The sequence below is a fragment of the Haliotis rufescens genome, unplaced genomic scaffold (assembly GCF_023055435.1).
Source record: "Haliotis rufescens isolate VD_foot unplaced genomic scaffold, xgHalRufe1.0.p SCAF_41, whole genome shotgun sequence".
NCBI lineage: Eukaryota > Metazoa > Mollusca > Gastropoda > Lepetellida > Haliotidae > Haliotis > Haliotis rufescens.
Genome location: NW_025964124.1, coordinates 3,605,415 through 3,621,220, shown reverse-complemented (window position 1 = coordinate 3,621,220; position 15,806 = coordinate 3,605,415). Strand labels below are relative to the sequence as shown.

Sequence of the window (15,806 nt, the reverse complement as noted above, 5' to 3'; positions counted from 1 at the left end):
TCGAAGATGCATTGCCGCTCATGGGGGTCATATCCCGTATTGAACGGTCTGGGCCGTCGTCACCTTAAAGTCGTAATCAATGTTGTTGATCGAATACTGGACGAAAGACCCTTTGTCTAGAAATGTCCATGTTGGAGGTCAAGGACTTTGTTGTTGAATTAGTAAATTTGCATTTTACTGTTCTGAATGATGAATTTCTACAATACAATTGTTATTGCTGCTTCAAACTGTGTTGGTCATATTTTATCCTAGAAATATCGTTGGTAACGTTTCTTTTGGCCGTCAGTTTATATGCATGGGGACGATTAATGTTTTATATGCATGGAGTTTAATGTACTATGTAAAAAAAACGAACACCCTGCTAAAGGTATTCATCTCGTAAATGAATGACGTGATCACATCCAATGATGGCGAGATTGGAAAAATCCTGGAACTTGTAGAACTAACTATAAAAAGAAATATTTGACTAACACACTGTTCTGGGGTACTCTAGTTTTACGGAAGCAATAATTAATTTTCCAGTTGTCAGAACAGATAAATAACATCTAATGTACATCTGCCCCTAATAACGTATTTCCTTCTGAGGTTTCATCAGATGTCCGGAAACGTCCGGGAGATTTCATCAGACGTCCGGAAACGTCCGGGAGATTTCATCAGACGTCCGGAAACGTGCGGGGGGTTTCATCTGACGTCCGGAAACGTCCGGGAGATTTCATCAGACGTCCGGAAACGTCCGGGAGGTTTCATCAGACGTCCGGAAACGTCCGGGAGGTTTCATCAGACGTCCAGAAACGTCCGGGGGGTTTCATCAGACGTCCGGAAACGTCCGGGGGGTTTTATCAGACGTCCGGAAACGTCCGGGAGGTGTCATCAGACGTCCGGAAACGTCCGGGGGGTTTCATCAGACGTCCGGAAACGTCCGGGAGGTTTCATCAGACGTCCGGAAGCGTCCGGGAGGTTTATAATACAGTGCAGTCAGTCAATAAAACATGTCTATCTCAATTTGGTAAGATCGTAAGAACTGGTGTACAAATAAATAGAACACACAGCAAAATAAAAACAAAGTAAACTAAGTACGAGCAACAAGGTAAACTATATTTACAGGCCAGGAAGGGTTGTTGTCATCCACCACAGTGGCCGTGATTGTAATTACAGACAGTGTTTGTTTCTTTGTTGTGTAACGCCACAGTCAGCAATATTGCAGGTATATGACGGCGGTCTGTAAATAATCCAGTCTGGACCAGACAATCAAATCAACCTAATCAACGAATCTGACCACCCGATCCTGTTAGTCGCCCCTTACGACAAGCATAGTCGCCTCTTACGACAAGCATAGTCGTCGCCTCTTACGACAAGCATAGTCGCCCCTTACGACAAGCATAGTCGCCTCTTACGACAAGCATAGTCGCCTCTTACGGCATAGTCGTCGCCTCTTACGGCAAGCATAGTCGCCTCTTACGGCAAGCATGGGTTGCTGAAGACCAATTCTAATCCGTGTACTTATTTCCAATACATAAGATGTTTAATAAATAATGATCAATGTTCATCATATCTATCTGACTTACTTCCCACTTTCCTATAGTACATGAATTTTGTTGTTGAAAATACTACTTTCTTAGAAGGAACGTCTTTGCTGTTTTAAACCTCTTCGTTGTTCTGGTTTTCGGGCGGTCTATGGTGTCTTGGGAATGTTGAGGCGACCATCCGACGAGACAGTAATGCTTTGTTAACATCTGACATTTTATAATTAATCAAGAACACAATTATATAGAATACATTTTAATACTAAGTATCATACCCATGACGCTCGCTGGCATTTCCCGGACGCTCACGGACGTTCACGGACGTTTCCGGGCGCCACCGGGCGCCACCGGGCGCCACCGGGCGTTATTTGATGGGACAGTCCACCAGATAATTACCACTGACAATGATCAAAGCAATAAATTCCACGCACTGGGCAGACAGGTTCCCTGGTACACGCTCCACAAAGCGATCTTAGTGCTAAGTTGGTCGTAAGTTCCATACTTGTCCATAGGCTTACAATGAAAGTAGCTCTTGTGGACCGGGTCCCTGGTGACGGTTCAAGGCTGGCTGGTGTCTCCTGATGTCAATGGCTTCTTGTAGTTTTCTTTGTCGCCAGTTGTTCTTGTTGGTAGACAGGACTTTGGTGCTTCCCACATGATGTTTTGGTCTTGGTGCTTCAGGATGTGTTCGGAAATAGCGGATTCAGGGTCTAGTTTGTTGACAGAGGGTTTGAGGTTTCTATGGGTTTCTAGAGTGTATTGGTGGCCACAGTTGCAGGGGATCTGGTATATGCTTTTTCTAGTGGTTGAGACTTGCGCTGCGTGTGCCTCTGCCATTGGCTTGTAGATGGGTCTTGATGGACTTGCCGCTAGAGAAGGTGACATCTATGTTGGCTTATTTCTTGATGAGGCGGGAAATCTGATGGGTGACAGGGCCTTGGTAGGGGATGGTGATTCTCATGAGTGACAGGGCCTTGGTAGGGGGTGGTGATTCTGATGAGTGACAGGGCCTTGGTAGGGGATGGTGATTGGTAGGGGGTGGTGATTCTGATGAGTGACAGGGCCTTGGTAGGGGGTGGTGATTGGGAGGGGATGGTGAATCTGATGAGTGACAGGGCCTTGGTAGGGGATGGTGAATCTGATGAGTGACAGGGCCTTGGTAGGGGATGGTGATTCTGATGAGTGACAGGGCCTTGGTAGGGGATGGTGATTGGTAGGGGGTGGTGATTGGGAGGGGATGGTGAATCTGATGAGTGACAGGGCCTTGGTAGGGGATGGTGAATCTGATGAGTGACAGGGCCTTGGTAGGGGGTGGTGATTCTGATGAGTGACAGGGCCTTGGTAGGGGATGGTGATTCTGATGAGTGACAGGGCCTTGGTAGGGGATGGTGATTCTGATGAGTGACAGGGCCTTGGTAGGGGGTGGTGATTGGTAGGGGATGGTGAATCTGATGAGTGACAGGGCCTTGGTAGGGGATGGTGATTGGTAGGGGATGGTGATTCTGATGAGTGACAGGGCCTTGGTAGGGGATGGTGATTGGTAGGGGATGGTGATTCTGATGAGTGACAGGGCCTTGGTAGGGGATGGTGATTGGTAGGGGATGGTGATTCTGATGAGTGACAGGGCCTTGGTAGGGGGTGGTGATTCTGATGAGTGACAGGGCCTTGGTATGGGATGGTGATTGGTAGGGGATGGTGATTCTTATGAGTGACAGGGCCTTGGTAGGGGATGGTGATTCTGATGAGTGACAGGGCCTTGGTAGGGGGTGGTGATTCTGATGAGTGACAGGGCCTTGGTAGGGGATGGTGATTGGTAGGGGGTGGTGATTCTGATGAGTGACAGGGCCTTGGTAGGGGGTGGTGATTCTGATGAGTGACAGGGCCTTGGTAGGGGATGGTGATTGGTAGGGGATGGTGATTCTGATGAGTGACAGGGCCTTGGTAGGGGATGGTGATTCTGATGAGTGACAGGGCCTTGGTAGGGGGTGGTGATTCTGATGAGTGACAGGGCCTTGGTATGGGATGGTGATTGGTAGGGGATGGTATGCCTGTATTGTATATGTGTGTATGCCACGTGTTATACATGACTATATTGTATATGAATGTATACCACGTGTTATACATGCCTGTATTGTATATGTGTGTATACCACGTGTAATACATGACTATATTGTATATGTGTGTATGCCACGTGTTATGCATGACTATATTGTATATGTGTGTATACCACGTGTTATACATGCCTGTATTGTATATGTGTGTATACCACGTGCTATACATGACTATATTGTATATGTGTGTATACCACGTGTTATACATGACTATATTGTATATGTGTGTATACCACGTGCTATACATGACTATACTGTATATGTGTATATACCACGTGTTATACATGCCTGTATTGTATATGTGTGTATACCACGTGTTATACATGACTATACTGTATATGTGTATATAACACGTGTTATACATGACTATATTGTAGATGTGTGTATACCACGTGTTATACATGACTATACTGTATATGTGTATATAACGCGTGTTATACATGCCTGTATTGTATATGTGTATATACCACGTGTTATACATGACTATATTGTATATGTGTGTATACCACGTGTTATACATGACTATACTGTATATGTGTATATACCACGTGTTATACATGACTATATTGTATATGTGTGTATACCACGTGCTATACATGACTATAATGTATATGTGTATATAACACGTGTTATACGTGACTATATTGTAGATGTGTGTATACCACGTGTTATACATGACTATACTGTATATGTGTATATAACGCGTGTTATACATGCCTGTATTGTATATGTGTGAATACCACGTGTTATACATGACTATATTGTATGTGTGAATACCACGTGTTATACATATAGAATACTAAACGAGCTCCCGTGTAATACCAATTTTATGAAACTCGTGAATAGTTGTGGTATCTGACTCGCTTTCGCTCGTCAGATACCACAACTATTCACGAGTTTCATTAAATTGGTTTTACACGGGAGCGAGTTTAGTATTTTATTTATTACTTGCAATTTATAACGTTTTTTGAATTATACTGTTGAGTATGAATAGGCTGACACCTACATGATCCACGATATAGTCCAATTGAGTTTAACAGAATAATACTTCAAACACGTCAAAAGTTGAAACGTATGAATTTCATACCATACAACGGGTCTACCTTTAGAATTCACAACACTATCGTAGGGCTAAGACTTTCGCATCTCACATACTTTAACTTAGACCAACGACTGCCGTTGGGCTACAATACGATCGCCTTGTGGAACGGGCCTTGCACCTCAAAGTTTTCAATAACGTCACAATACCCGATGACGTAATTTGTGGAATTTTGTTGCAAGATCCATCGGCGAAACAATGCCATGTGACGTCAGCCTAGCAACAAGGTTGCTGGGGTCATCGAGTGTGCATAAGCTCCTCTCAGTGATCTATCAACTCTACACGCAATGTCGTTGAATAAGCCAAGGGATGTTGAGAGCTTTCAATATTTGTTCGTGAAACGTGTTCCGAGAGTACATAAGCACGCGTTTTGGTATTACACAATGTGTAATAAAGCTGTATGTTTATTAAACGGGTGATCTCTTCACGGGCAAGTAATAAATGCCTGTATTGTATATGTGTGAATATCACGTGTTATACATGACTATATTGTATATGTGAATACCACGTGCTATACATGACTATATTGTATATGTGTGAATACCACGTGTTATACATGACTATATTGTATATGTGTGAATACAACGTGTTATACATGACTATATTGTATATGTGTGTATACCACGTGCTATACATGACTATACTGTATATGTGTGTATGCCACGTGTTATACATGACTATACTGTATATGTGTATATACCACGTGCTATACATGACTATATTGTATGTGTGAATACCACGTGTTATACATGCCTGTATTGTATATGTGTGTATACCACGTGCTATACATGACTATATTGTAGATGTGTTAATACCACGTGTTATACATGACTATACTGTATATGTGTATATAACACGTGCTATACATGACTAAATTGTATATGTGTGTATACCACGTGCTATGCATGACTATATTGTATATGTGTATATACCACGTGTTATACATGACTATACTGTATATGTGTGTATACCACGTGCTATGCATGACTATATTGTAGATGTGTGAATACCACGTGTTATACATGCCTGTATTGTATATGTGTGTATGCCACGTGCTATGCATGACTATATTGTAGATGTGTGTATACCACGTGCTATACATGACTATATTGTATATGTGTGTATACCACGTGTTATACATGCCTGTATTGTATATGTGTGTATACCACGTGCTATACATGACTATATTGTAGATGTGTGAATACCACGTGTTATACATGACTATATTGTATATGTGTGTATGCCACGTGTTATACATGACTATATTGTATATGTGTGTATACCACGTGTTAGACATGACTATATTGTATATGTATGTATACCACGTGCTATGCATGACTATATTGTATATGTGTGTATACCACGTGCTATGCATGACTATATTGTATATGTGTGTATACCACGTGCTATACATGACTATACTGTATATGTGTGTATACCACGTGTTATACATGACTATAATGTATATGTGTATATACCACGTGCTATACATGACTATACTGTATATGTGTGTATACCACGTGTTATACATGACTATATTGTATATGTGTGTATACCACGTGTTATACATGACTATAATGTATATGTGTGTATACCACGTGCTATGCATGACTATATTGTATATGAATGTATACCACATGTTATACATGACTATAATGTATATTTGTGTATACCACGTGCTATGCATGACTATATTGTATATGAATGTATACCACGTGTTATACATGACTATAATGTATATGTGTGTATACCACGTGCTATACATGACTATATTGTATATGTGTGTATACCACGTGTTATACATGACTATAATGTATATGTGTGAATACCACGTGCTATACATGACTATATTGTATATGTGTATATACCACGTGCTATACATGACTATATTGTATATGTGTGTATACCACGTGTTATACATGACTATAATGTATATGTGTGTATACCACGTGCTATGCATGACTATATTGTATATGAATGTATACCACATGTTATACATGACTATAATGTATATTTGTGTATACCACGTGCTATGCATGACTATATTGTATATGAATGTATACCACGTGTTATACATGACTATAATGTATATGTGTGTATACCACGTGCTATGCATGACTATATTGTATATGAATGTATACCACGTGTTATACATGACTATAATGTATATGTGTGTATACCACGTGCTATGCATGACTATATTGTATATGTGTGTATACCACGTGTTATACATGACTATATTGTATATGTGTGTATACCACGTGTTATACATGACTATATTGTATATGTGTGTATACCACGTGCTATACATGACTATATTGTATATGTGTATATACCACGTGTTATGCATGACTATATTGTATATGTGTGTATACCACGTGTTATACATGACTATAATGTATATGTGTGAATACCACGTGCTATACATGACTATATTGTATATGTGTATATACCACGTGTTATACATGACTATATTGTATATGTGTGTATACCACGTGTTATACATGACTATAATGTATATGTGTGAATACCACGTGCTATACATGACTATATTGTATATGTGTATATACCACGTGCTATACATGACTATATTGTATATGTGTGTATACCACGTGTTATACATGACTATATTGTATATGAATGTATACCACGTGTTATACATGCCTGTATTGTATATGTGTGTATACCACGTGCTATACATGACTATAATGTATATGTGTGTATACCACGTGCTATACATGACTATACTGTATATGTGTATATACCACGTGTTATACATGACTATATTGTATATGTATGAATACCTCGTGTTATACATGACTATATTGTATATGTGTGTATGCCACGTGTTATACATGACTATATTGTATATGAATGTATACCACGTGTTATACATGCCTGTATTGTATATGTGTGTATGCCACGTGCTATACATGACTATAATGTATATGTGTGTATACCACGTGTTATACATGACTATAATGTATATGTGTGTATGCCACGTGTTATACATGACTATATTGTATATGTGTATATACCACGTGTTATACATGACTATATTGTATATGTGTGTATGCCACGTGCTATGCATGACTATATTGTAGATGTGTGAATACCTCGTGTTATACATGCCTGTATTGTATATGTGTGTATGCCACGTGCTATACATGACTATAATGTATATGTGTGTATACCACGTGTTATACATGACTATAATGTATATGTGTGTATGCCACGTGTTATACATGACTATATTGTATATGTGTGTATACCACGTGTTATACATGACTATAATGTATATGTGTGTATACCACGTGTTATACATGACTATACTGTATATGTGTATATACCACGTGCTATACATGACTATAATGTATATGTGTGTATACCACGTGTTATACATGACTATAATGTATATGTATGAATACCACGTGTTATACATGACTATACTGTATATGTGTGTATACCACGTGTTATACATGACTATAATGTATATGTGTGTATACCACGTGTTATACATGACTATATTGTATATGTGTGTATACCACGTGCTATGCATGACTATATTGTATATGTGTGTATGCCACGTGTTATACATGACTATATTGTATATGAATGTATACCACGTGTTATACATGCCTGTATTGTATATGTGTGTATGCCACGTGTTATACATGACTATATTGTATATGTATGTATACCACGTGTTATACATGACTATACTGTATATGTGTATATACCACGTGTTATACATGACTATATTGTATATGTGTGTATGCCACGTGCTATACATGACTATAATGTATATGTGTGTATACCACGTGTTATACATGACTATATTGTATATGTGTGTATGCCACGTGTTATACATGACTATACTGTATATGTGTATATACCACGTGTTATACATGACTATATTGTATATGTGTATATACCACGTGTTATACATGACTATATTGTATATGTGTATATACCACGTGTTATACATGACTATATTGTATATGTGTGTATACCACGTGTTATACATGACTATATTGTATATGTGTATATACCACGTGTTATACATGACTATATTGTATATGTGTATATACCACGTGTTATACATGACTATAATGTATATGTGTGTATACCACGTGCTATACATGACTATAATGTATATGTGTGTATGCCACGTGTTATACATGACTATATTGTATATGTGTATATACCACGTGTTATACATGACTATAATGTATATGTGTGTATACCACGTGCTATACATGACTATATTGTATATGTGTGTATACCACGTGTTATACATGACTCTATTGTATATGAATGTATACCACGTGTTATACATGACTATAATGTATATGTGTGTATACCACGTGCTATGCATGACTATATTGTATATGTGTGTATACCACGTGTTATACATGACTATATTGTATATGTATGAATACCTCGTGTTATACATGCCTGTATTGTATATGTGTGTATACCACGTGCTATACATGACTATATTGTATATGTGTGTATGCCACGTGTTATACATGACTATATTGTATATGTGTGTATGCCACGTGTTATACATGACTCTATTGTATATGAATGTATACCACGTGTTATACATGACTATATTGTATATGTGTGTATACCACGTGTTATACATGACTATAATGTATATGTGTGTATGCCACGTGTTATACATGACTCTATTGTATATATGTGTATGCCACGTGTTATGCATGACTATATTGTATATGTGTGTATACCACGTGCTATACATGACTATATTGTATGTGTGTATGCCACGTGTTATGCATGACTATATTGTATATGTGTGTATGCCACGTGTTATGCATGACTATTTTGTATATGAATGTATACCACGTGTTATACATGACTATAATGTATATGTGTGTATACCACGTGCTATGCATGACTATATTGTATATGTGTATGCCACGTGTTATGCATGACTATATTGTATATGTGTGTATACCATAGATTATACATGACCCTATTGTAGATGTGTGTATACCAAGTGTTTTACATGACTTTATGTATATATGTATATAACATAGATTATGCATGACTATATTGTGTATGAGTGCATACCACGTGCTATACATGGCTATATTGTATATGTGTGTATACCATGTGCTATACAAGACTTGATTCAGTTCGTTTATATGCCACAAAATGGAGACTCACCTATAATGCCTCCAAGAGTAAATCACTTGTATTCTGCAAAACACGCCAAGTAACCTACAAATTTGGCGATGCAACAATTGACACCTCCGACCCCGTCAAATATGGCGGAATAATCATAAACAATAATTTATCCTGTAAAGAAAGAATCATGACATGTTGCTCAAAGGCAAGAAAATATGTTAATTCACTACGATCACTCGGCCTCAACGATTCCAACCTCCACCCAGTTGCATGTGTCAATATATGGAAAAGAATGATTTTATCTACAAGCTTTTATGGATGTGAATTGTTACCAGCCTTATACGGTAAAGAACTTGAAATGGCTGAATGTACACAACGTTACTTTGCTCGTCATATACACGGGTTTGGTAAAAGACATCCAACAGATTCGGCTATTTCTAACTTGGGAATGTGGTCAATGAATGGCTACATTGATAAATGTAGACTACGATTATAAGGAAGGCTCTGCAATAACGATTGTAACTCAATAACAAAAGATCTGTGCTCACGTTGCTACCAACGGTATTGTCAATATTAGCCGTCCAGTAAGCATATGCAACATCCTTCTATATACTGCTATAAAATACCATTTAGATAACTATATAAAGGGATATACTGATAGCGGTTCGTTCCCAACTAAATCGGTTTGGCGAGCTCTTGTAATCAGACGTCTATCAGAGAATGAACAGTTCATCTGGAGAGAGAGACTAGCACAGAGAACAGATCTGTCACGATACCATAAAATTCATAAACGGTTACAAATGCATGTTCTTTATAATGTAATGTATCTCTATCCACATCTAAGACAACCCCTGTAACTTTGTATTAAAATCGGATCAAGAGCAAAAGTGTCGAAAGAATGTAACCATTGTAATAGACATTGCTAAGACTATGATTGCCATACTAGTTTACACTGTTAAATGTTTATGCCTGACAGAAATAATTTCTTCTCATGCCTGATTGATAAACTTGATGTAGATGTATACGTGAAAATAGATATGCTTGACGATGATGATATGCTTTCATTCTTTCTCGGTGCAGATGTCCCTGACTTGACTGACACACTTGATTGCGATACCTGGCAAAGCATCATAATGTCTCTCTGCCACTTCTTGTGGACCTTACTGCTCTCAAATTGTACATTGTAAATGTCTTTATTCATAGCACTGTATAACATGATTTCATTGTATATAGTCAAGTAATTTCATTAATGGATTATAAATAATGTATTTGCCCATGTAAAATCTTCGGATTCAACTCTGGAGGAAATATACAAATTCATGCATTCATTCTTGACACTATTGTATATGCAGCGGTAGAAATTGGCACTATTCCTGTTGCCCTTGCCAAACAGTCCAATAGTTAGGGTACGAGGGCTGGCTGAAATGTTTTAAGCCTAGCTGTGAAAGACCCGTACCAAGTCGATGGTTTTCATTTATTTCTCCACATAGTCCCCTTCCAGGTTTACACACTTTTGCCAGCGATGCTGCAAGGCCTGGATGCCGGTCAAGGAGAAATTTTCTTCAGCCGCCCTAAAGAAGTCATTCACAGCTGAAATGGCGTCATCATTACCAGGAAAATGGCGACCGGCTAGTTCCTTTTTCATTTTGGGAAACAGGTGGAAGTCTGACGGGGCCAAATCGGGTGAATTAGGGGGATGGTCAATGAGTTCGAAGCCACAATCATGGATCGCTGACATGGCAACCACCGATTTGTGAACAGGGGCATTGTCTAGGTAGAAGGGACTCCTTTAGTGAGTATTCCCTGTCGCTTAGCTTGGATAGCTTCACGCAACTGTCTCAGTAGGTCAGCATAATATCTTCCATTGATAGTCTGGCCTTTTTCAAGATAGTCAATCAGCAGAATACCCTTGGAACCCTAAAAGATTGAAGCCGTCAGAAGGAACCGACTTGGCTTTTTTTTTTTTGGGGGGGGGGGGGGGGGGGGGGGGAGGGGGGGCTGGTGATTCCGGATGCTTCCATTGTTTCGACTGATCGGGATCTGCTTCAAAACGGCATATATTGTCACCGCACGTCAGGAATCTGACACGTTTCTGATCCGCTGTCAAGAGCTTTGGCACCCATCTTGCAGAAACTTTTGTCATTCCCAACTTGTTGGTGATAATGTGCTCAACCCTCTCATGAGAGATGCCCACAACACTGGCAATATGTCGAGTGGTCAATCGTCGATCAGCCATCACCATGTCATGCACCCGGGTAATGTTTTCCGGAATGGTTGCTTTTGAAGGCCTTCCTGGAAGCGGGTCATCGTCAAGGCTCTCTCTGCCAGGCTTGAATTCCGCAGCCCACTTCTTTACAGTGGAAATGGAAGGGGCATCATCCCCTTAAGTGGAGACCATGTCAGCATGTATCTGTGTTGGAGTTAGCCCTTTCAGTTGCAGGTACTTGATGACTGCCCTATAGCCAGTTTTGTCCATTTCTGGTAATTTCAATTGGTAGGTTCACAAGATGGTCTGGTACAAAGACAATAATAACACTACAGTTGCAGTTCTAAGATTCATTAAATGATTGTACTTGTTGGTGGCAAAAGTTTGATTCAATCCGATTGAGATATCCCACTTAGGCTTAGAACTTTTCAGCCAGCCCTCGTATCATCAAGAATGCTATACCAGTATATGATGGTATAAGTGTGTATGACATAACCTATAGATGGCTATACCAGTATATGATGGTATAAGTGTGTATGACATAACCTATAAATGACTATACATGTATATGATGGTATAAGTGTGTATGACATAACCTTTAGATGACTATACATGTATATGATGGTATAAGTGTGTATGACATAACCTATAGATGGCTATACCAGTATATGATGGTATAAGTGTGTATGACATAACCTTTAGATGACTACACATATATGATGGTATAAGTGCGTATGACATAACTTAAAGATGACTATACATGTATATGATGGTATAAGTGTGTGATTGACATAATCTATAGATGACTATACATGTATATGATGGAATAAGTGTGTATAACATAACCTATAGATGACTATACATGTATATGATGGAATAAGTGTGTATAACATAACCTATAGATGACTATACATGTATATGGTGGTATAAGTGTGTGATCGACATAACCTATAGATGACTATACATGTATATGATGGTATAAGTGTGTTTGACATAACCTATAGATGACTTTACATGTATATGATGGAATAAGTGTGTATAACATAACCTATAGATGACTATACATGTATATGATGGAATAAGTGTGTATAACATAACCTATAGATGACTATACATGTATATGGTGGTATAAGTGTGTGATTGACATAACCTATAGATGACTATACATGTATATGATGGTATAAGTGTGTTTGACATAACCTATAGATGACTTTACATGTATATGATGGAATAAGTGTGTATAACATAACCTATAGATGACTATACATGTATATGATGGAATAAGTGTGTATAACATAACCTATAGATGACTATACATGTATATGGTGGTATAAGTGTGTGATTGACATAACCTATAGATGACTATACATGTACATGATGGTATAAGTGTGTTTGACATAACCTATAGATGACTTTACATGTATATGATGGAATAAGTGTGTATAACATAACCTATAGATGACTATACATGTATATGATGGAATAAGTGTGTATAACATAACTTCTAGATGACTATACATGTATATGATGGTATATGTTTGTATGACATAACCTATAGATGACTATACATGTATATGATGGTATAAGTGTGTATGACATAACTTATAGATGACTATACATGTATAGGTGTGTATAGGCTGTATACTGGAAGGTTCAATGTTCACTTGGACATATCTATGCTGGGAAATATAATGTCATTGTGATTGCTGTGATTACATTGAGCAATACTTATGTCATGTACATGTAATACTCATATTCCATAATGCTTGACTTATGTACTACTTCTTTTGTGTAATGCTTAAAGTGTGTTATACTTCTGTTATGTAATATTGATATTATTTAATACTTTATCATTTGTCTATTGTTCTTCACCATCTCGCCGCAAGCAGTTGTTCGTGTCACGCACACATGTCCTCGACTATAATTGTATCACGTGTCATGTCCCCTCCATCCATGTTTATTTGTGATAATTCCAAAGTAGGGAAAGAAGAGTAGAACTGTTCAGTGCAACAGCGCCGTATCGGGGGACGTGAAGTAGGGTTTGGTTTTAGAATGACATTGGTCAGTGCAACAGCGCCGTATCGGGGGACGTGAAGTAGGGTTTGGTTTTAGAATGACATTGGTCAGTGCAACAGCGCCGTATCGGGGGACGTGAAGTAGGGTTTGGTTTTAGAATGACATTGGTCAGTGCAACAGCGCCGTATCGGGGGACGTGAAGTAGGGTTTGGTTTTAGAATGACATTGGTCAGTGCAACAGCGCCGTATCGGGGGACGTGAAGTAGGGTTTGGTTTTAGAATGACATTGGTCAGTGCAACAGCGCCGTATCGGGGGACGTGAAGTAGGGTTTGGTTTTAGAATGACATTGGTCAGTGCAACAGCGCCGTATCGGGGGACGTGAAGTAGGGTTTGGTTTTAGAATGACATTGGTCAGTGCAACAGCGCCGTATCGGGGGACGTGAAGTAGGGTTTGGTTTTAGAATGACATTGGTCAGTGCAACAGCGCCGTATCGGGGGACGTGAAGTAGGGTTTGGTTTTAGAATGACATTGGTCAGTGCAACAGCGCCGTATCGGGGGACGTGAAGTAGGGTTTGGTTTTAGAATGACATTGGTCAGTGAAACAGCGCCGTATCGGGGGACGTGAAGTAGGGTTTGGTTTTAGAATGACATTGGTCAGTACAACAGCGCCGTATCGGGGGACGTGAAGTAGGGTTTGGTTTTAGAATGACATTGGTCAGTGCAACAGCGCCGTATCGGGGGACGTGAAGTAGGGTTTGGTTTTAGAATGACATTGGTCAGTACAACAGCGCCGTATCGGGGGACGTGAAGTAGGGTTTGGTTTTAGAATGACATTGGTCAGTGCAACAGCGCCGTATCGGGGGACGTGAAGTAGGGTTTGGTTTTAGAATGACATTGGTCAGTGCAACAGCGCCGTATCGGGGGACGTGAAGTAGGGTTTGGTTTTAGAATGACATTTGTCAGTGCAACAGCGCCGTATCGGGGGACGTGAAGTAGGGTTTGGTTTTAGAATGACATTGGTCAGTGCAACAGCGCCGTATCGGGGGACGTGAAGTAGGGTTTGGTTTTAGAATGACATTGGTCAGTGCAACAGCGCCGTATCGGGGGACGTGAAGTAGGGTTTGGTTTTAGAATGACATTGGTCAGTGCAACAGCGCCGTATCGGGGGACGTGAAGTAGGGTTTGGTTTTAGAATGACATTGGTCAGTGCAACAGCGCCGTATCGGGGGACGTGAAGTAGGGTTTGGTTTTAGAATGACATTGGTCAGTGCAACAGCGCCGTATCGGGGGACGTGAAGTAGGGTTTGGTTTTAGAATGACATTGGTCAGTGCAACAGCGCCGTATCGGGGGACGTGAAGTAGGGTTTGGTTTTAGAATCACATTGGTCAGTGCAACAGCGCCGTATCGGGGGACGTGAAGTAGGGTTTGGTTTTAGAATGACATTGGTCAGTACAACAGCGCCGTATCGGGGGACGTGAAGTAGGGTTTGGTTTTAGAATGACATTGGTCAGTGCAACAGCGCCGTATCGGGGGACGTGAAGTAGGGTTTGGTTTTAGAATGACATTTGTCAGTGCAACAGCGCCGTATCGGGGGACGTGAAGTAGTGTTTGCTTTTAGAATGACATTGGTCAGTGCAACAGCGCCGTATCGGGGGACGTGAAGTAGGGTTTGGTTTTAGAATGACATTGGT

General features: G+C 39.7%; 1 protein-coding gene across 1 annotated transcript; it reads right to left on the bottom strand.

The window, feature by feature from the left end:
• Positions 1–2,418: 2,418 nt before the first annotated feature.
• On the bottom strand, positions 2,419–11,535 carry LOC125372509 (extensin-2-like). The gene is made up of 2 exons (XM_048382757.1): positions 11,402–11,535; positions 2,419–3,187 (listed from the first exon to the last, which is right to left on the bottom strand). The coding sequence occupies exons 1-2, from the start codon at positions 11,533–11,535 to the stop codon at positions 2,419–2,421; spliced, it is 903 nt and encodes a 300-aa protein (XP_048238714.1).
• Between the last annotated feature and the right edge of the window lie 4,271 nt (positions 11,536–15,806).

Bases quoted from the DNA above. Each gene is read 5' to 3' on its own strand.
- LOC125372509 (XM_048382757.1), bottom strand. From the start codon at position 11,535: ATGAAAAAGGAACTAGCCGGTCGCCATTTTCCTGGTAATGATGACGCC. The intron at 3,188-11,401 runs GTGTGTAAACCT...TCCCATACCAAG, and splicing joins TTGCAGCATCGCTGGCAAAA to GCCCTGTCACTCATCAGAAT.